The sequence below is a fragment of the Rhinopithecus bieti genome, unplaced genomic scaffold (assembly GCF_001698545.2).
Source record: "Rhinopithecus bieti isolate Rb0 unplaced genomic scaffold, ASM169854v2 scaffold_19969, whole genome shotgun sequence".
Classification (NCBI taxonomy): domain Eukaryota; kingdom Metazoa; phylum Chordata; class Mammalia; order Primates; family Cercopithecidae; genus Rhinopithecus; species Rhinopithecus bieti.
In genome coordinates this window covers 332,576-354,501 of record NW_016810434.1, presented here as the reverse complement: position 1 = coordinate 354,501, position 21,926 = coordinate 332,576, and the positions used below count along the sequence as shown (strand labels likewise).

The window sequence follows — 21,926 nt, the reverse complement described above, 5'->3', positions numbered from 1 at the left end:
GTATTATCTAATTGTTTTTATGGTGATTTAAAAAATTTTCTACAGTTTACATGTATTCCTTGTAATTAAAGGACCATTTTTTTTTTTTAAGTGTAAACCCATGAAGTTGGGGAAAGTCAGTTAGAATGAAGGCTGTGCGTTTTGCTTGCTTTCTGGCCCTCTGTAAGCCACTTATCCTCTCTGAAACTCTTATTTTGTTTTCTGTAAAAATAGGAAGAATGAACCCTATTCTAGAAGGTTGTCATAAGGGTTGTGTAAAACACTGAAGGCATTGGGAGTGATGTGTGTAAAAGGCCCTCAAGAACAACTGCTTTGTCTGGAAACTCTCCTGGAGAAGGCAGTTGGCAAATGTTTTGACTTTACTAAAATACTGAGTTGTTGGTCTTGTTGTGACTAATTTCAAACTGACTTATGTAATGAACCATCTGTAAAGGTGAGAAGCAAATCCCTCTTTTTGTCCTCTTACTTTAAGGCTATTGGTCCTGGATCAGAGTCAGATTCTTTTCCCAGATTCTCCACTCATTTCAGGGTGGTATGAGGACTCCAAACGGCCCTCCTAACTCCAGCAAGCCAGCAACCCTGGGCTCAGGGTGATTTGGGTCCCTGCAGGGAGCGATTTTCTCTTTGTTATCTAGAGTGGTGTTGCTGTGCTCTTGGGGACAAGCTGAGGTTATACCTGGGAACGGAGATGAGGGTACCTGGAAAGCAACAAAAAATTCTAAGTGAGAACTGAGTTGTGAAAATGATACTTGAAACGTGTGATTTTTTTTTTTTTTTTTTTTTGTGAGACAGACCTCACTCTGTCGCCCGGTGCAATCTCGGCTCACTGCAACCTCCGCCTCCCAGGTTCAAGTGATTCTCCTGCCTCAGCTTCTTGAGTAGCTGGGATTATGGGCATGCACCACCACGCCCGTCTAATTTTTGCGTTTTTAGTGGAGACGGGATTTTGCCATATTGGCCAGGCTGGTCTTGAACTCCTGACCTCAAGTGATCTGCCTGCCTCGGCCTCCCAAAGTGCTGGGATTACAGGCGTGAGTCACTGCGCCTGGCCTGAAATATGTGATTTTTCTAGGGAATTTTCCCTCTCTCAGTGCCATGTTTGATTAGATTTTAATAGGTTTAAGAGAAAATTCGAAGTCATCTCTGCCTCCCTTTTTACCACCTGATCTTGCTGTAGAGCTGTTACTCTGCTACCACAGCCCGTTGCCATGGAATAATGCCAGGGTAACAAATTTATCATTAGGACTTTTCTGCAGTAGTCATGAAAAGAAAAGAAAGGCTGCAGGTGGGGAAATTAGGGGGAAAAAAAATGTTTGAAGATTTCTTTTCTCACGGAGAAATTCTCTAGTTCATCCTTTGGCTTTTTCTCTGCACTGTAGATCCCGATGGAACATTCTACACCTGACGTCAGTGGAAGTTTTTGCTTGTGGACTCAGTACGGAAAATACGTACTTAAAAAAGATTTTGCTCAGTAGAAGCAAGAAGAGACTTTTACCTAGAAATGTTACTTATAATTTAAAGATTATTTTTACCTTGTTGTCAGCAGTTGTAGTTTTATGGACTAATTCCCCTAAGTAATAAATTTACATGTAAGCTTTTTTTTTTTTTTGGAAGTGTTATTTTCTCTCTTTCATTTTGCTACATTCTACTCCTGTTGTCTTTGGAATCTCGTCTGGTTTAAGAGAGAAATTGTGACTGGGTAACTCTTCCAAAGCCAGTTGTGTTTCATTGGAAACATTTTAAAACAAGATACAGTGGCCAAACTGTAAGTGTTTATCTGAGGGAAGCATTCTCGGCAAGCCGGGTCCTGTAATAATTCCAAAACTCCCTCGTGGTTTGTTTTCATTTTGCATGTCACTTCTGTCATCTGCCCCCAACCAGATCCCTGTCGTTCACGCCTCGCCCCTTTGGGTGATCTTGTCTGTACAGCTAATATTGTGGGATTCTGTGGCTCCCCCTGTTCTTTCAGGATCATGTTTGTGTATCCTTAAGGTGTGGGTCCCCTTCCCTTTCTTTTTCTGGGTAGTGATATTTTAGGTCATGCGTGTTTTCTTTCTTCGACAGTATGTTATGGTGGTCATTTTTCACTCTTACATAGAAACAGTGATAGTCTGGTTACTCGGTAATGTGGGTGTTGGACTCAGGAAACTGGGGGATTCCAGAAGCAAGACTTAGAGTGAACCTCTGTGGAGTGCTTTCCTTTTTACCTCCCCATACCATGGTGGAAATTACAGGCATGTACCCAGTCTAGCAAAGACTGAGGTTTTTTTTTTTTTTTTTTTTTTTTTGGCTAGTTGTTTTCTTCAAACTGTAGTTGAAATCTTCTCTGCCAGCAGATCCAAAACAATATTTGAAGCAAGCCACGAAATAAAAGGCAGAGCACTTGGGACCTCTGTTGGTGGTGAAAACTTAGAAATATAACTCAGTTGTGAGCACAGCTTTGAATGATTTGTAGATTAGGATTTTGTGACATTTGGGAGGATAGGCTATACTCCTAAAGTGGGGGAGAGGGTGAAACTTCGTCCTTTGGGTCTCAGATTGCCGCAGAAGCCACGCCTCACCCCTCATGTATTTTTTTTGTCAACAGTCTGTGGTTATTGTCACAAGGCAGCCTCCCTGATGGTGGATTTTCTGTACCACAAAGTCAGTGTGCGTGTCTCAGGCTCCTTTTTCCAGACAACAGGGGCTGCGCCTCATATTACGTTAGTGCTGACTAGCACAAGGCTAGGGACTCAGAACATATGGATAAATCCTTGTTGATGATAAGTTTATTGAGATAAATTAGTTGAAGAGTTTAAATACATTGCAGTTAATTTTTCTTGGGATTTTACACTTAAAATTGATCTTATATTCTTTCATTTAAAGTCATTATCATTATGTTCCTTTTAAAGTTGTGTGTGTCTGTCTGGAAGCATTATAAAATTATTAATTTTATATCCAAAGTTTGAAAGCCCTGGCTTGTGTTTGTTTCATTAAACTTGAACATCAGTATTAAAATGATCCTACAAATGTATTTGGAGGGTTCTCTGTTTCATTTGATAGTAAGACGAAGGGATGAAGTGGCAGTGTATTTATTGGATTTTAGATTGCACATTCATTTCAGATTCCCATGCCAAGGCACTCTGCACCTGACTGCACTGCCGCCTGCAGCACATTTAATTTAAAATCAGGTGCCCTGGGGGACCAGCACTAGGTAGACTTTCGGAGGGTTCATCCCCAGCCAGTTTTAAAGGAGCCATTTTAAATAGTATTTGGGAAGCAGGAATTTAAGGGATAATGGTGGAAAGAGTAATTATGTAGAGGTCTTAAAAATCATTTATAATTGGTTTTCACGTAAATTGGCAAATGAATTTGCAGTATAAGTCCCTGAAATCATTCTCTCAAACATTTTCCACAGAGTTTTACAGATGTAAGAAAACATTATATTCTACTTCTGCTTAAGGACCACATTACTAAAATTTAAAACCCATTTAATGTTTTACTTTTGAATATTCAGAGTAAATTTTAATTTGTGTGTTTTCCAATTTGTTAAGGGTGAAAAAATTTTTATATCAACCTGAAGTATTATAGTTTAACCCATTTGTTTACCTAGATTTCCTGAAAAAAAAAAAGTACAGTCATCTGAAAATAAAATCTTTACACTGCAGATTCTCATTCGGAGTCTACATTGTGAGAGCTAGCATAAATGCCCTATGTAAATAATGCATTGATGTTTAAGTTAACTGGACCCAGGAGAACTGATGTGTCAAAACAGAACTGCTTAGTCCTTGCTTTCCATCAGCTTCTCTGAACCTGCTATTGCTGAAGAGCCACACAACATATTAGTTTCTCAGAAGGGGTTCAGATAAATGTCAACTGCAGTAAGTGAAAATTGTAATTACAGTTAGTGTGGATTGAGCAAAGTGCTGTGTGGGCAAAGCACTGTGTAAAGTTCTGTATGTAAATAGCACATCACAGATAAAACCTTGCTCTGTGATTATTAAGAACAGGGTGTCTTTTGCTCATTTTCCATTAGAAGGTTGATTAGAATCACTTGCAAATTATATAAGTCTACCTCTGGGCATGCTTCCCTTCAAAAAAGGAAACCCCAGGAGCTTTTTGTATAAAGGATAGATTTCCAAATATCTTTGAATATTGAAGTTTTGAAGCTCCCTTTCTTGATTTTCTTTTCCCACTGATTCCAAGTGTGGAGTCTTTTTACCTATTCTTTTAGATGCCACTTTCTTGTAAAATTTAACTGTACCTTAACTTACTGTTTGCACAGGGTGCATCTTTTTACAGCCCCTCCTTATTGATCTCCAGTTTCTCTCTGCTGTATCCCCCACAGGCTGCTTGTCATGCGAGGCTGCAATCTGATTTTCATCTCCTCAGATTAAATTTAATCTTGAAGATATAGTAAGGACTGGAATGAGGATCTGTGACTATGGCTGGCTTTATTTTCTTCTTTTGACACTTGTTTATTTTCTGTAATGAGCATGGGTAGCTTATGATTAACAAACGTTAAATCTGATATTCTTGAAAACAGCAAAAACATTTTTAATGAAATGGCATGCTAATCTCATTAATTTCATTGTTTTTTGACAAAGTCTAATGATGAGATGAGAGCTGTAAACTAAGAGACCAGTGGTAATCCTTGGCACCCTTTTTTATTATCCTATTTATTTGACTTGGAGAGTTTTACTTGTCTGTTTTTAGAGAGTATGTTAATTGAGTACTCAGTATTCGTTACGAATAATCTTGACTGTTTTCTTGTGGAGATTTCTGAAGGCCCGTTTGCTCTTTCTGTAAAAGCCAAGCAGACTGTATTAATTTCTGGTTTAATTTAAAAAACGAATGTGGAACTTGTTGGCACAACACCTTAAAGAATTGCATGTTTAATAATTGGAAGGCTTTCCATCAGATTTGTCTCTAGCCTGAATTAATAATGTTGCTGACTTACTGTTTTAGAAGACGCAGTCCTTGACCTGCTAGGTTGAAAGAATTGTGACTGCTCTGAACCTTCATGGGTCCTTTAGCGGTGCCATCTCCCCTGTGAATAATTAGAGGTATTTGAAGGTATTGAGGTAGCAGCCAATTTGTGTCTTTCACTTTGCATATTGTTGAAGCCGCATGAATTAATCATAAGCAGGGCAAAAAATTAACTTCTTCAGACACATATTTTGATGGGTCATGAGGGAGAATGTAAAGTGATCTGTAAAATATTCTACTGATCCTCTAAGTATTAAATTATTATACCTACAGGCTAATTTCAGGGGGGAAAAAGAGTTTTCCCTCCCCTTCCTTCAGTACCTGAGTAGCATATTTGAGAAAAAAATCAAGGTTTTTTATTTCCTAGCACTGTAAAGAGTACTACAAATGAGCAATTTTATGATTTCCTGAAAACCAGATTCTTGCATTGACTCTTGATTTCAATTTTGGGTTTTTTTTTTTTTTTTTTTTTACTTTTAAATCATTTGAGTTTTCAATTCTTAAAACTTCACCTGAAACTTCCCTGTTGATTTGGGGGGGTAAATTCATTGTCAACCAACAAATAATCATCTTTTTCAGCTTTAAAGGCATCTGAAGCTATTCTAAAATACCCGAATCAAAGTCTAATGGATTTATAGATTGTTTAAAATTTAGATTTTACATTGAACCTTGTTTTCTATTTTCTGTTTTTTTTTGCAGCCCAGTTGAAACTGAAATTGCATTCTTCCTGTGAAGAAGATTATGAACTACAAATGCTAATCCCATTTCATCCTGGTGAAAACATCTTGGAGGCGCTTCCTTTTTGCATACCCTTGTATTAAGCTTTTTATTCCCACTGCTGAGTTTTTTTTTTTTTTTTTTTTTTTTTTTTTTTGAAACTGACAACAATCTTAAAAAATTATTCCCACGGCATCTACTCTTGAGCTAAAATCTGGTGCATTTCTTTCTCTTCAGGTCTTTCTTTCTTCCCCTCTTTTTCTCTTGTTGTTGTAAAATAATATAATTATGAGAAAAACATTTGATTTTTTTAAAGGGAAATAAATTGTTATTAAAATTATCGTGGAATATTGATTCTTAAATTATAATTTATTTTCTGAAATTAGGAATTATTTGGGTGACTTGCATGTTGAGTTCCTTAAAAAGATTGCAAGACTAAGATCATACTGTTTATTTTATATTTTTTCTGTAGTTTCTAATTAGAGCAACTGTTACTGTCTGTGGCTACCAGAAATTCTGAATTTCTTGACCCTCATGGCTACCTTTTAGCTCAGGGTGTGTGATACATACCACCATATGTGCAACTGAATTGTGTATATTTTAGGGAGGTTTTATGATGCAGGAAGGTTACTTTTTTTTTTAAAGTATCGCAGCTATACAAGTAATGTTGCTGATTTTTTTTTTTTTCTTTTCTTTCTTGAGCTGTATTTTCCATCTTCAGGAGCAAACTGTCATAGAACCAAACTCATTTATTTAGAGAGAGGAAGTAGCAGGATGCTTGCACTTCTGGAAGAAAATTGTTCATTGAGAACAAGTCTATGTCCTGGAAGATACATTCCTTCTAAATAATATAATACTTGTGGTTCCTGATCATGGCTGACCACCAGCACGTGAGGAGTTATTATTTCAGAGACCTTTCAGTCAGCCTGCATTTAATCAGAACTCCTGGAGAGCTTAGCTAGCTCTGCCATTGCTCCCTGAGTCCTGGAGGGCTTAGACAGCCTTGCCATTGCTCCCTGAGTGCTGGAGGGCTTAGCTGGCTCTGCCATTGCTCCTTGAGTCCTAGAGAACTTAGGCAGCTCTACCATTGCTCCCTGAGTCCTCAGAGTTGCCAGGAGGGCAAATTGGTTTCATTATGGCCACGTCTAACTTAAGAAAACCTATTATTTTTTAAAAATAAACTTTGAAAGTCTGATTAACATGATTAGAAGATGCTTTGCTTTGTTGAAAAAGTTAATAGGGTCTTCTTTAAAACAGAAATTCTATTTATTTTATTCATTATTTCATTCGGGAGCAAAGTGTTGAATACACAGATGACATAGCTTTTGGGGGAGTTAATAAAGAAGAAAATAAGACCCAGTTTTTGCCTCAGTAAATGGAGAAAGACATAGTACAATCAAACGATTTTAAGAATATCAGAAAAAGCTGCCATCAGAGCCTTGTTGACAGAAATTAGTTCTGTGGTTTTTGTTGTTGTTTGTTTGTTTGTTTGTTTCTTTGTTTTAGAAGTACCAGTTGAGCTGTGTCTTAGAAGATTGAATAGGAATTTTTGCTTAGAAGAAAAGAAGGGAAGGGCTTACTGGAAGAGGGAGTAGCATACACAAAGGCAAAGCACTGTGAAAGAGCTTGAGGTTTCAGGAGAAAGCACAAATTGTAGTGTCCCTGACTTTTATAGGTGGTGCAACTTAATAATGTTTAGACCTAACAGTGGTACAAAAGCAATAGGCATTCAGTAGAAACTGCACACTGAGTACCCATACAGCCATTATGTTTTCCACTTTCAGTGCAGTATTCAATAAATTACATGAAATATTTAATACTTTACAATAAAATAGGCTTTGTGATAGATGATTTTGCCCAACTGTAGTCTAATGTAAATGTTCTGAGCATATGTAAGGTAGATTAAACTAAGCTGCCATGTTTGGTAGGTTAGGTGTATTAAATACATTTTTCACTTATATTTTCAACCAACGATGAGTTTATTGGGACTAACCCCATTGTAAGTTGAGGAGCATCTGTACAGGAGGGCAAAGTACATGGAACAGAGTAGAGGAAGATAAAGCCAGAAAGGTAGGTTGAGGTAGGCCTTACAAGTCATGCTAAGGAGTTGGAACTGTGTCTAGTAGGTAGATGGGAGCCAGTAGCATGATTTAAACAGGTATTTGATTCCATTTGTATTTTAGCAAGTGAGCTTTGTCAGCAATGTCCAGATGGCGGAAAGACTCGAAGACATCATTGAGCAGGTGACGTTTGGAAGGCCTGGCTCAGGGCAGGGACAGAGGGGAAGAGGAGGAGTGGGGAGGTTCTTGGTGTTACCATTTGATCATGCATTCTGTGGCAAATATGATGTATCATGCATTCCGTGGCAAATAGGACGTGGTAGTTAATTTACATATGTTATCTCGTTTGACATTTACCACAATTCTTCAATGGTAGCATGTATATTTATAGATGAAGACACTGGGGCCCAGAGAGGTAAAGTTATTTGCTCAAGAGAATGCAGCAATGTGCAATGGAATTGGAACCAAGTCTGTCTTAAAATTCTGACTTCCCCCATTCCATACTGCAGCCTCCCAGTGGAGACCTGAGGTAGAATGACCTTAGAATGTTTGGGACCTGGTGAATGCCTGGACGGGGATAGTGTGGGGAAGGAGGAATGGAGGCTTCAGTGATTCTTGGCTGGAGTTGAGTGGCTGGATTAATGATGGTAGCAGTAACCCAAATAGGGATTTCAATAAGTAGAGGCTAAAACATATTCCATTTGTTTGCTTTGCACACATTCAATTTGCATACCAGGCTTTTTTAAAATATAAAATTAAGCATATCTTTACCTGTGCATTTTAAGTAGATAATGTAAAATATGTATATATAGTACCTTTTTTGATGTGTGTTTTTCTTATAAAAGGTACATATAGGCTATTTTCACTTATAAACAAGGAATAAAAATCAGAAATAAACCTATAGACAGCAACCACCAGAAAGAGGCAAAGAAGGATTGTTTCCTAAAGCCTGCAGAGCGAGCAGGGCCCTGCTGACATCTGGATTTCAGACTTGTAGCCTCCAGAACTATGTGAGAAAAGACATTTCTGTTGTATTTACAATAACTACAAATATATTGTGACTAAAAGGACTTTTACCAGGAATGGAAGATTGATTCAATATATAATTTTCAAAATCTATAAAGGAGAAAAAAATTATGTTTATCTCAATAGGTGCCAAAAGGCATTTGATGATATTCTTGCTCATGCATATATAAAAGTTAGCAAGGGAAAGAAATACCCTTAACTTGATGAAGGGTGCTCATAGGAAACCTACTTAATGGAGAAGTGTTTCAGCAAATCTGTTAGATATGAATAAGAGGCTGCGGCTGGGTGCAGTGGCTCAGGCCTGTAATCTCAGCACTTGGGGAGGCTGAAGCGGGCAGATTGCTTGAGCTCAGAGGTTCGAGACCAGCCTGGGCAAGAGGATGAAACCCCATCTCTACAAAAAAACAAAAACGAAAAATTAGCCGGTGTGGTAACTTGCGCCTGTAGTTCCAGTTACTTGGGAGGTGGAGGTGGGAGGATCCCTTGGGTCAGGAGGTCAAGGCTACAGTGAGCTGTGATTGCACCACTGCACTCCAGCACAAAAAATATGAATTAGACAAGAATGAACACTGTTGCCAGTACTATTCAGTATATTTCTGCAAGTCTTACTGTAGCCAGTACTGTAGGAAAAGTAATGATTCTCAGATATTGGAAAGTAGTAGGCAAAACATTCATTTGTAGACAATATGATTGCAAGAGAATTAAGTTTTTTGAACTAAGACTTCAGTGCTGAACCTAAAATGTATTGTTCATAAAAGCTATAAAATAGTGTTATTAGATGAGTATAAAAGACCTAAATAGAGAGAGATTACATGTTTATAGATGGAAGATACCTACCTATTCCATAAGTAAATGCAATCTCAATCAAAATCCCAAAGGATTTATCATGGAACTTGACAAATTGGTTTTAAATTCATTTGGAAGAAAAATATGCAAGAATAGCCAAGATCAACTTGGAAAAACAAAAGGTAGGCTAGAAGAATGGGTGGTTACCTACCAAATGTCAAAATATATTCAGTGATCAAAACAGGTTGGTAATGATACAGAACTAGATAAAATGATGAATGCAAAAGAATATAGAAGCATAAAATTTACATGGAAACAATAGCTAATAAAGGCAGTATTTGTAATTATGAGGAAAAGAAAGATTATTTAGTACATGGTCAGGTATTTAAAAAAACAGTTAAGGGCCCTACTTCATACCATTCACAAAAATTTCAGATGGATTAAATAACAAACACGAAAAACAAGATGATGAGTTTATTAGAAGGAAAAATGGATTATATTTGTGACCTTGGGGTAGAGAAGGCCTTCTTAAAACACAAAAGGCGTATGCCACAATTTCGTAAGGAGAGTGTGTTTGTGTTAAGAATGACTAAAAGCAAGCCAGGTGTGGCGATGTCCGCCTATAGTCTCAGCTACTCAGGAGGCTGAGGTGGGGGGATTGCTTGAGCCTAGGAGTTTGACACCAGCCTGGGCAACATAGTGAGACCCTGTCTCATAAAAAAAGAATTAGTAAAAACAAAACCAAAATCTGTATAGAAATCAAAAGAAGCCGAAAAAATTCATCAGGCAATTGCCATGAACATTTTGACATATTTCCATCTAGGTTATTTTTCCTGTGTATTTTTTTTTTAGTGTTTCTGATACTTTTCATGTGTTTTAAGTCACATTTGCTTGTTAAAACAACCAATTCTGGTCTGGGCATGGTGGCTTACACCTGTAATCCCAGCACTTTGGGAGGCTGAGGTCAGTGATCACTTGAGCTCATGAGTTGGAGTCCAGCCTGGGCAACATGGTGAAACCCCATCTCTACAAAAATTAGCTGGGCATGGTAGTGCATGCCTGTAGCCCTAGCTACCTAGGAGGCTGAGGAGGGAGGGTGACTTTAACCCAGGAGGCAGTGAGCTGAGATCACACCACTGCACTCCAGCCTGGGCTATAGAGCCAGACCTTGTCTCAAAACAAACAACAACAAAATTTTGAAGGTTAAAGTAAAAATCCTGTTCTTGCAAAGTCACTCCTTTGCGTAGCTTGGTGAGCATACCTTCAGACCTTTATTTTTTTCTTTTTGCACATATGTTATTTAAACATACAGGTATGCATTTTAAAGCTTTGTCATTTTGTGCATTTCAGAGCGTGATCACTCTCTTAAATATGGTTGAGAAGTCTTTTTTTTTTATCACCGCTATGTGCCAGACACTGTATGTATTTTATATTATCTCATTTAATCCACACAGTAGACTGTGATAGAGCTCCGAGGAGTCCTGGTTTCCCCATCTGTGAGATGGAGGAGATAATAAGGGCCACTTCGTAGAGTTTTGTGATCAAGTGGGACATTGCCTACAAGGCACTTATGGACAGAGCCTAGCAGGAAGTGAGTGCTCATTACGTGTCTTTGGGTGCTTATTGTGAGAGTGAGTGCAGCAGCAACAACTTTATTTTAGAGCAAGGAACCCTCACCCTCAGAGATTAAGCCACTTGCCCAAGGCCTACAATCTGATAAGTCAAAGAGCAGAGGGCTGAGTTGGGGCTGTGAGTAGGGCCTGAGACAAGGTCTGAAGTGTCCAAGGCCTGAATGTCCAAGGTTCTGTACTTGGACCCCTCTGCCCACTACAGAAGTTGTCCAGCAATCTTGTCATCTTTTTCTCACTGTGCATGTACACGTGTGTACATGTATGCATGCATGTGTGTTGGGAGAAGGGCTCTGATTATTGGTTTTGGGCAGTTTCACCGTATTTTACTTTCAGAATCTCTCATCATTGCTCAGAGTAGCAAAAGTAATTGAAGTGGAAAATTGACTTAATTGGTCCGAGGTTAATATTTTGAACTGCACCATCAAGACAGTGGGCCTTGCTGTCTGCAGGCCTGGAAAGAACCCATCTCTCACGTGGAGCCACAGCGCACATCTCATGGCCACTCTGTAGCTTTCACTCTGCACTTCTAGCATTTATAGGAGTGGAAGAGGAAGGCACGGTAATCGTCATTTCTTTCCATCAAAGGAGACATATTTATTCAAAGAATCAGACCTGAGACCACTTTCCCCGTCCCCAAGTGTGCATTTTGGGCTAGAATATGAGCCTAAGAGTGTTGATAATGGCCTTTGGAGGCTCGTTTTTTGATCATTAGTCAGCGAGAGGGTCATATAGTTGTCATGACTTAAACATGCAGGATGTGTGTTGTTCTGCTCGACCATGTGCTTTGTTAGGGAGCAGTGACCCTCCTCCATTCTGTGCTGCTGCCACTTCGGCTTAGTGTTCAGTAAATAATGTCATTCGCAGGCCGCAAGATTTTAAGATGGAGAAAATCCATTTCAGGTCCCAGATGAAGTCATGTGATTCTTTCGAAATAAGTAAGGGCAGACTGTTTTGGGGATGCTGCCTGAGAGACTCAAGCTTTTGGTTTTAACTTCATTTCTATTACATCCAATACATAGGGAAAAAACTGTCGTCCATAATGGTATTCTTGTGATCTATCAAATCTGGTCAATCAAAGCAGCCACCAGAGCACTCTTAAGGCTGTGACTCTTTCACAGGACTAAGGCAAGTCCCCAGGATGGAAGGTGGCGAGGGCTTCTTCCCCTCCATCTCTGACTTGGTGGGGAATGAGAGCGGTAAGATCGGGAGCTGTCATCTTCAATCCTCTCAGTGTTAATTCTGTTTAGCAAAGCACAACAACCTCATTTAATTTCCTGATCAGTGCCCCTTCCCCCTCCCTCTGTCCTGTGACCTTGAGCCTTATGCCATCGTACTACACATTATCGCCATACCCCAACCTTGTTGCAGACACCTGCAGGCCCTGTGCCACTCTCCCTTATTACCTGATGATTATAGCTCCTGGCTCACCGCTGCTGTCTCTCGTAGTTCAGGATAGACGTAGATTAGCCTTCCTGTACCCTAGGGCCTCTTAGGTCGTTGAAGAACTCACTGCAACCTTCTTGTCATCTCTCTCTCAGCCACCTACTCCTAGAGGCACACCTTTGCCGTAGTCATTAATAACTGCACCCTAGTCCACAACGCCATCTCAATATCCACCTCCCGTTCTCTGACCATTCTCTCCTGTCTTTCCATTTCTTTGCATCTGGTGCCCCCTCCAAGGCTCTTCAACCCCCACCTGAAGTACACTTCATTGATCCTGCTGTCTTCTCACTGTCCCACCCCCGACTTGAGATCCTCTGCACCTTCTCATCAATCTCTGCCTAGACCCTTGCTGCCCTGACCCCTCTGGCCCCAGGCCTAACCCTGCCATGCTCCACCTTCTCCAGCCGCACCCGAACCGCTGCACTGCATGTGGTGGGGTAGAGGGCAAGTGCTGTGGCCACACTCTCGGTCATGGCCACACTCTCGGTCATGGCTGCTAAGCCACAGTCAGGTCCTCACGCTGCCCTGCAGTTCCCCTTGCTCTCCAGGTTCCTTTAGGCCCTCAACCCTGAGACCCCTCCTCTCACTCCCAGCTGCTGTCCTCACTTCTGGCTATCCTAGACCATATGCTCCTGCTCTCGGCCATGTCCCCCACCTGCCTTCCTGTGTGGGTAGGCGAGCGAGTAGTGCTGTCTGTCCTCCCTCGTGCCCGGGCCCCCCTCCTCTGGAACACTGACGAGCACACTTCAGCCTTGTCCTCCCTCTTCCACACCATCAAGTTCTGCACCCCACCAGCATAGGGACAGCTCTCCCGTCAAACCCTACCACAAGAGCCACCACATCTTCCCTTCACAGCCGGATTCCTGAACCAAGTTCTCCACACCCTCTTTCCTCCATGAGGGCTTCCGTCCAGCTCTCTGCTGGGACAGCTCTTGCAAGGTCACCAAAGTTTCCTGTTGTTACAGGAACAGGATTCTCTGTCTTGGAATTGCTTCACCTGTCAGCATCTTTGGACACACAGAACCAACCGACACCCTTCTTGCCCACACTTGCTTTGCTTAGCTTCACTGGTCACTCCTCCCTATCGCGTTTGCTGGTTCTTCCTCATCCCTTAACCTTTGCAATGTGGAAGGCCCCAGGGCTCAGTCCTCTGCCTTCTCTAATTATATCTTCTCCCTAGATGACCTCATGCGTGCTCCCAGCTTTAAATAACAACTAAATGTTGCAGACTCTGGATCTCAGTCCACAGCGCAGCTCCCTGCTGGAGTCCCCGCTGGGTGCTCCCCATCCCTGGTGAGGTAGCTGATAGGTGTCCTCTGATAGATGCCTCAGATGTTAACACACCCCAGCCGAGCCTCTGTGCTTTCTCCCTGAGGCTGGACCATGCTCAATCTTCTCCACTGAAGGACATGACCTCTGGTCCTCCATTTGTTCAGGTCAGAAACCTTGGAGATAGATCTCTTTTTTCTTTAACCCCACAACCAGGCCATCAGCCAGTTCTGTCTGCTCCACTTTCAGAGTATATCCAGGGCCCAGGCTTCTCTCACCCGTTTCACTACTACCACTGGATCCAAGGCACCACCATTCTTACCTGGACTATTGCAGTCACCTTCCTTCTAAATGGGCTTCTTGCTGTCACTCCTACCCCACTACAGTTCTTCCTGTTTTCATTTCTGCCCCACTGCAATGCTGTACCCAGCCATCACAGCGATTTTTCTAGAAGGTGAGTCAGATCCTGTCATGCCTCAGCTCAAAACCCTTACTCAGAGAAAGAACCCTGGCCTTGGTCCTCTTCGTAGTGCACCCCAAATACATGCATGCCCCAGGGCCAGCTGGTAAACATACACATGCCCCAGGGCCTTTGCACTTGCTCTTCCCTCTGCTTGCAATGACTTTTCTACATTTATTTGCATGGTTTTCTCCCCTTCTGTCAGATGTCTCTGCTCAAATGCCATCAAAGAGGCCTTCTCTGCTTATCCTATACAAAATAGCAAATGCTTGCCCTTGCAAAACTCATTTGTCTAACTGTTTTACTTTTTAAAAAATCCTTTTCTGCCTTCTGCTATTAGAATGTCTCCAATGTATAGAACAGTGGCTGGCACTTCATAGGCCAGCATGGATGTTTCTGGGATGAGTGAAAGACTTTAAAATTGTATTTGTTTTTTGTTTGTTTTGTTTTCAGACAGATTCTCACTATGTTGTCCAGGCTGGAGATCAGTGGCACAATCTTGGCTCACTGTAACCTCCGCCTCCCGGGTTCAAGCGATTCTTCTGCCTCAGCCTCCTGAGTAGCTGGGACTACAGGCGCGTGCAACCATGACCAGCTAATTTTTGTATTTTTAGTAGAGGCGGACTTTCACTATGTTGGCCAGGCTGGTCTCAAACTCCTGACTTCAGGTGATCCGCCTGCCTTGACCTCCCAAAGTGCTGGGATTACAGGCATGAGCCACCGCGCCTGGCCTAAGATTGTATTTGAATGTTAAAGAAAAACTTTACAGATTGTTGAAGCTCATCTCATAGCAATGTTTTAATAGATCTGTGTAGATTGAATACACTCTCTAGGAGTTTCTTTAGTTGAAATGAGTCATCTAGATGTGTAAAGTGGTATAGACTGAGATCTGGAATAATTGGTCAGCAGTCCTGAGTGCATATGTGTTTCAAATGGAGTTGAGGAAATGAGATGAAAACCTGTGTTGAAAGTTAGTTTGTTTTTGTGGATCTGACTCCGGTCACTGCTGCACTGGCATTATCATGCGGCTGACAGTTCTTTTCTGCTGCGTGGCTCCGCGTATGCCCGGAGGCGGTCCTGAGCCTCCTGTGAGGGCTTTTTTACCAGCTGGAAAAAAAAACAACAAAAAACCTCAAATGCTGTGGTGGTTAGTCACAATAGGCAAGATAAGTGTCCTAGATTGTCATTTGTTTCTGTTTGAACTGTTCCCTGGAAAACTGAGTAGAAAACTGAACAATGGATTGTACAACAGTACAAATGAAGGCAGAATTTTTTTTTCCCCACTTGCCTTAAAGCAAAGTTGCTTGTTGTAAAAGTGACCTAGAAGTGAACTTGTGGTGACATTTAAAATTATACAAATTGGAAAAGGCAAGTGGTGCACTTTTGCATATATTGGAATTATTGGTCTCTCTGTGTGCTTTAGGCAAGCGTGAGTGGGAGGAGAGAGCTCAGGGTTGACACAGGCAGCCCGGGGTTGGAAGAACAAAGGCATTGTCGCTAGCTTGGAGGTGTGACCTTGGGTGAGCTGCTGGGCCTCTCCAGGTCTCAGTTTCTGACTCTCTTAAGTGGGGATGATAACACTGACCTTCCAGAATTTCTCTGTGGCTTTGTTAAGGTGACCTAGCTTGGTGCTGCCTAAACGTATTCTGTTTTGGGGAATAATTTCTGTTACACTGCTATTTTACAAAGAAATACGATTAATCCCATCACGCAGGGTGAACATTTAGACACTGAATAGGAGGTTGTCCCCTATGAGCACTGCGCAGTGGAGCCAGGCCTCTTCTTACAAGGCAGGGGTGTCTGGCTGCCGCCAGTTCGCCCCCTCCACCTGCCAGCTCCAGCCACACTGCCTAGCAGTGTTCTTGGACCCAGGGAAGGACCCATTTTTCATTTTCCAAGAACCCTTCTGTTCCCATTTTATTTCCCGAGGTGTCTTGGCCTTGGATTCATCTAGCCCTGAGCACATTACCTGTCACATGTTTCCTTGACATGTCCCCTTTCTTCTGGTTGGAATTTTCCCCAATTAGGACTAACGGGCTCATTAACAACAGCTGGCAATTTAAATGTCCTTTCTGTAAGAATAAAGCTGTCCCTTTCACTATTCTCTGGCTGTAACTTGCTTCAAGTGGGATGGGGTGGAGTGGGTTGGTAGAATGAATGGATACACAGGTTGTCCAAGGAAATCTAATCTCTGGGAAGAAAAATCTTGCTAAGGCCGGTTTTGTAGTTTGAATATTCTAGATACCTGCCAGGCACCAGCCGATTAATGCGCAGCCGTTCATCTTTACGTCTTGCCTAGCAGCTCCTCCTCTGATGTGTCACCTTTCCCGCCATTTCAGCACATCCTCATTACCCAGAGAAGTCCAGGCTGCAGGTCAGGTGGAGTGGCTCTGCACTTGTCCGCCTTTGCCTACCCTCAGCCACCAGGTGGCAGCAGAGTCTGTCTGGGCCTGAGAACTGATGAAGCCGAGCCAACGTCAGTCATTTATTAAGGACTGTGTGCAGTAGGTTTGTTCCCCTGTAAGTCAGCCTTGGCGTCTGATAGCTGAAAGTCAAAACCATCAGCTTGTACGTGGGGTGGCATGTTGTGCTAGTGCTCAAAAGCGATCATGCAATTGCTACCGCCCAAAATTTTGTTTATTATTATTATTATTATTATTTATTTATTTTTTTGAGGCGGAGTCTCGCTCCTGTCTCCCGGCTGGAGTGCAGTGGCCGGATCTCAGCTCACTGGCAGCTCCGCCCTCCGGGTTCACCGCATTCTCCTGCCTCAGCCTCCAGGGCGAGTAAGGCTTGGGACTAACAGGCGCGCGCCACCCGAACGCGTGTCCGTACAGCGACTGCGGTCCCTCGCCGGCTAAGTTTTTTGTATTTTTTAGTAGAGACGGGGTTTGCAGCCGTGTTAGCAGGATGGTTTCGATCTCCTGAGCGCTCGATTGATCGCGCCGTCCCTGCGGCCTCACCCAAAGTGCTTGGGATTACAGGCTTGAGCCACCCGGCACCGCCTATTTTTTTTTTGAGGCCCGGGAGTGTCACCCAGGCTGGAGTGCAGTGGCTCGATCTCGGCTCACCCCAGCAACCTCCGCCTCCCGCAGATTCAAGGCGATTCTCCACTGTCTCAGCCTCCGCGAGTAGCTGGATTGACCAGGGCGTGAGCCACCGCTCCCGACCTAAAATTTGTATTTTAAAAGTAAATACTTAATTATTTCAAAGCGAATACCTAACTTTAGTCGTTTTACCTCTGGTAGTCTTATTTCCTTCCTTTTTCTTTTATACCCAGCTTATTTGATGATGGGCCCAATTCTAAAAAAGAAGACCGGTATGTGTCAATGCTTTGGAAAATGTCTTCTGTTTATTTGTGAGGATTCCTTAAGAGCTGAGGGTTGAAAGGTGGCTGAGCCGGTTTCTATATAGCTCCTTTGTTAATAAAAAGCTTGCCTACCACAAGCAATTGATAGGCAGCCCTCCCTCCGTTTGGCCCAGGTGAGGTGCTTAAAAAATTCCTTCCCCAGGCCGGGCCGGCGGTGGCTCAGCCTGTAATCCCAGCACTTTGGGAGCCGAGACGGGCGGATCACAAGGTCAGGAGATGCGAGACCACCCTAGGCTAATACGGTGAAACCCAGCCGTCTCTACTAAAGAATACAAAAAACTAGCCGGAGCCCGACCGAGGCGGGCGCCTGTAGTCCCAGCACTCGGGAGGGCCGGAGGCAGGAGAAGATGGAGTAAACTGGGAGGCCGGAAAGCTTGGCAGTGAGGCTGAGAACCGGGCCACTGCACTCCCAGCCTGGGCGAGCAGAGCCAGAACTCCGTCTCAAAAAAAAAAAAAAAAAAAAAAAAAAAAATTCCTTCCCAAACCAATTGCAGGGAGACTCTCTTCTGCTTGGTGGAGGGGCTTGGAAGCTGTCCTTTAGCTTGTGCATGTGTGAGCCTGGAAGCAGTGCCTAGAGCTTTGGGGTCAAAGGGTGACCCCAGGCAGGGGCAGGGACACAGGAATTACTTTGCAGAGGGGATGTCCCGCTTCCCTTCCGAAGACTGAATGTTCTCACACATGATTAGGCAATGCCAGTAACTCTTTGGGTAGTGTACAAAACCCTGCATTTGTTTCTAGGTTATTTTAAAAAATAAGAAATCTCACTTTAAGGCAGCAGACAGAATAAAAACCAGTCTGCCCTGGTGCAGAACTGTGCCTCTGTGGGCTCTCTTCCTGGCTTAGCTGGGTGAGGCGACAGCAGAGAACTATTACCGGCAGAGGGCTGAGTTGGGCTGTGAGTGGGGCCTGAGACAAGGTCTGAAGTGACAGGGGCTCCTTATAGCTCTGTGAACCCCCTTGGTGTCTAATTCCAGTCCCCAGTCCTGTCAAAGCCACCCTGCGCTGTTTTTTTTTTTTTTTGAGACGGAGTCTCATTCTGTTGCCAGGCTGGAGTGCAGTGGCACGATCTCGGCTCACTGCAACCTCTGCCTCCTGGGTTCAAGTGATTCTCCTGCCTCAGCCTCCTGAGTAGCTGGGGCTATAGGCGCATGCCACCATGCCCGGCTAGTTTTTGTATTTTTAGTAGAGATGGGTTTTCACCATGTTAGCCAGGATGGTCTCAATCACTTGACCTCGTGATCTGCCCGTGTCGGCCTCCCAAAGTACTGGGATTACAGGCGTGAGCCACTGCACCCGGCCGCCCTGCGCTTTAATGCAGACACCACAGCTGGTAGACGCTTCCAGACTAAGATGTCAAGGAGACTTGGTTAAGTGCAAGATGGAACACAGAAGCTAAACCACAGGAGAGTAGAATTCTAAGAAGGCTGATTTGAGGCGGACTACAGTCCACACCTGACTGTGTGAGACCCCCTGACCTAGTGCACATTCTGCAGCGTCAAGGCCCCTGTGTTGGCTAGAAGTGTGTTGGGACCTGCCTGCAAAGGTCCTGGTAACTGGCGTTCCTTGGGCTCCAGGTCAAAAGGACAGAGTAGTTTCTAGAGCCAGCAATTCTCTCTGTATTCCCTCTTCCTCTCCTTCCAGTGTGTTGGGTTTTTCAGTGTCTTGGCCCAAGGTTGCTTGTACACTTGAAAGCAGAACAGCTTGAAGATGGATTATTTCAGTCTTCCCTGAAAGCCTTTGAGAGTCAGGGAAATTTTGCTAGAAGGCTTGAGGTATAAAGGAGGGAGAGGAGGCTGGGGGTTGGAGTGACTCACCAAGGCTGAGGGGACGGAGCTTGTGGGTTTTACCATTGCCAGGTGTCTGGTTCTGGGGAGGTGACTTTTCCTCAGAGGGGAAGAGCTGACCCTAAGTAGGTGAGGGCCCCCTCTCCAGTCTCTGGCCCGAGCAAGGCCTGCAGCTCCCAGGTTCTGAGGGTGAGCGTCCAGCTTCTGGTGGATGGTGCTTTCTGCCAGTGTTGGGGTTGGAGCTTTCTCTACTCCGACAGTTCCACCCCTCCGTCCACTTCTCACCTTCAAAACTTGGATCAACTCTCTTGTCCTCAATGTCTACTCTCTGGGTCTCTTTGTCTTCATGGGTTTATGTTTGTATTATCTCCCTACTCCCATCTTATTGGGGTTTTCAGAGGAGATGATGTAAGTGAATAGATCAGCCTCTCATGTTTAACTTTGGAAATCTGCTTGCTTGCTCTCCCCTTTCTTTTTTAAAATTGAAGGATAATTTACAGATGGTGAAATGCAAAGATCTTAGACATGCAGTTCTTTGGGTTTTGACAAGTGTACGACCCACATCTGTGTCAAGATACAGAACATGCCCACTGCCCCCAAAACCTCCTTTCTGCCATTACAGTTCCCTCTCTGCCCCTCTGTCATCACCCACCACCGCTGTGATTTCTGTCACCATAGGTAAATTCGGGCCTTCGTTTTTGAATATATGAGGGTAATGTATATGGTCCAAATCACTCTCCCAACACAACTAACTAACTGAAGACCAACTCTAATATTAGAAGAAATTGGAATTTAAGTAAGAACACCGCCGTTTTATTTAAAACACACACAGTTGTGTCTAAATCTAACCTCTTCCTTCGGGAGTAAGGAGAGAAGGTGTGTTGTCTTCTGGAATTTCCTTCATAACCAGAACTTCATGTCAGTTAAAACTTCTTCCATGAAAAGAAACTCAAGAAATCAAGAAAGAGCCTCAACGTCTTTGAATAAACATCACGTCTCCTTCACAGATGTTCCATGCCATATTGTCCTTTGTTGTTCTCAACAAAAACAGAGACTTCCCATCTTAAAAATGTACATGCGATGTCTTATTTAAAAAAGCATGTTAATTGCTCGCCTTTCAAATAACCTCCAAAGTTGTATACTTGAGGGCAGAGGCCGTTGTGATGGGGTTGTGGGAGAGCGTCTTGGGTGGTGCGCATGTGTGTACATGGAAACGTGATGGTGAGCTGGTGGGGACTGGGGTGTGATAGTTGCTTGGTTTCTGGCTGGTGGTCACTTCTATTGTGTAGATGTTGCGTATGTGACAAAAGCCATATTTCAGAATTTCAAGTATTTTTCCAGCAAGGTCCAGCAAGCTCTGCAGGGCAAGCCATCAGAAGCGAGACTGAGCCAGGCATAAAACAGCCAACATTTATCAAGTGCTTGCCCTGCCAGGCCTTACTAAAGCACTTTGCAGATATTTACTCACTATTGCTCGCGACCCCTGTGAGGTAGGTACTAGTTATCTGCATCTTACAGATGGGGAAGGGGCACTTGGAGGTAAAGTGACCTGCCTGAGGTTTCCCAGCTCCTAAGTGATGGAGCCTGCCAGAACCAACCATCAGGAGGGACTTCACAGGTGAAGGAAGGTTCTTACGCTCACTAGGGGTACTAGGAAGGAATTCCTAGTTGTAGCTGGAGCAAGTGATACCCTTCTTTGCCTTTCACTACTTGCTGATACCTCCTCAACAGGAGTCAGCTCAGAATTGCCGGAATGAACATCTCATGAGAACGGCCTCCCTTTCCCTTCCCACCGTCACTGCCCTGCTTTGGGCCTCATCATTTCTCATCCTGACCGCAGAGACACTCTCCCGTCTGGTGTCCTTTCCTGTAGACTCTCATCCACTGAGTCCATCCTTCATGCCGCTGCCAGAGTGATCTTTTAAAAATGCAAGTCTGACTGCTGTATCCCTCCCTGTTCAGAACCATCGGATGGGTCCTTGTTTCCTTCTGAATCACGTGCGCACTCTGGCATGGTGTACTGGGGCTTCCTTGGTTTGATCTCTGGCTACATCTCCAGCTTCTCCTCCAGCTGTGGAATTTGGCACCCTCTCCTGTCTCCCCCAGCTGTCCCCTATCCCCTTGCCCTGTTCTCTCTGGGCACACCATGCTGCCACTTCCTCAGACTTCCCACTCTGCTCTCTGAATGTTCCACCAGACTCGCATTCATCCTGGGAGGCACAGCCAAGGACCATCTTGTCCCTAAGGTCCTTTCCGTCCCACCTTCCCAGCTCTTCACAGCCAGGAGACTCGACCCTGCTCTCCTTTTCATCCTGCTGTGTCCTGGCTAGTCCTCTGTGGCACTGATCACACAGTGTGGCCTTGCTTTTTTTTTTTTTTGAGATGGAGTCCTGCTGTGTCACCAGGCTGGAG

General features: G+C 43.5%; 1 protein-coding gene across 7 annotated transcripts in view; it reads left to right on the top strand.

Moving 5' to 3' along the window:
- The window catches only part of CUNH2orf76 (chromosome unknown C2orf76 homolog), a 100,401-nt gene that overhangs the window by 55,118 nt on the left and 23,357 nt on the right, over positions 1 to 21,926 (top strand). Inside the window, exon 7 of one of the 7 annotated variants that reach the window (XM_017891947.1) lies at positions 1,380 to 1,420. The exons of the other annotated variants lie outside the window; for them this stretch is intronic. Within the exon in view, the coding sequence (XP_017747436.1) occupies positions 1,380 to 1,405 (26 nt within the window). The 3' untranslated portion in view covers positions 1,406 to 1,420. Of the gene's footprint in view, positions 1 to 1,379; positions 1,421 to 21,926 lie in introns of those variants that run through there. 7 annotated transcript variants of the gene reach the window in all.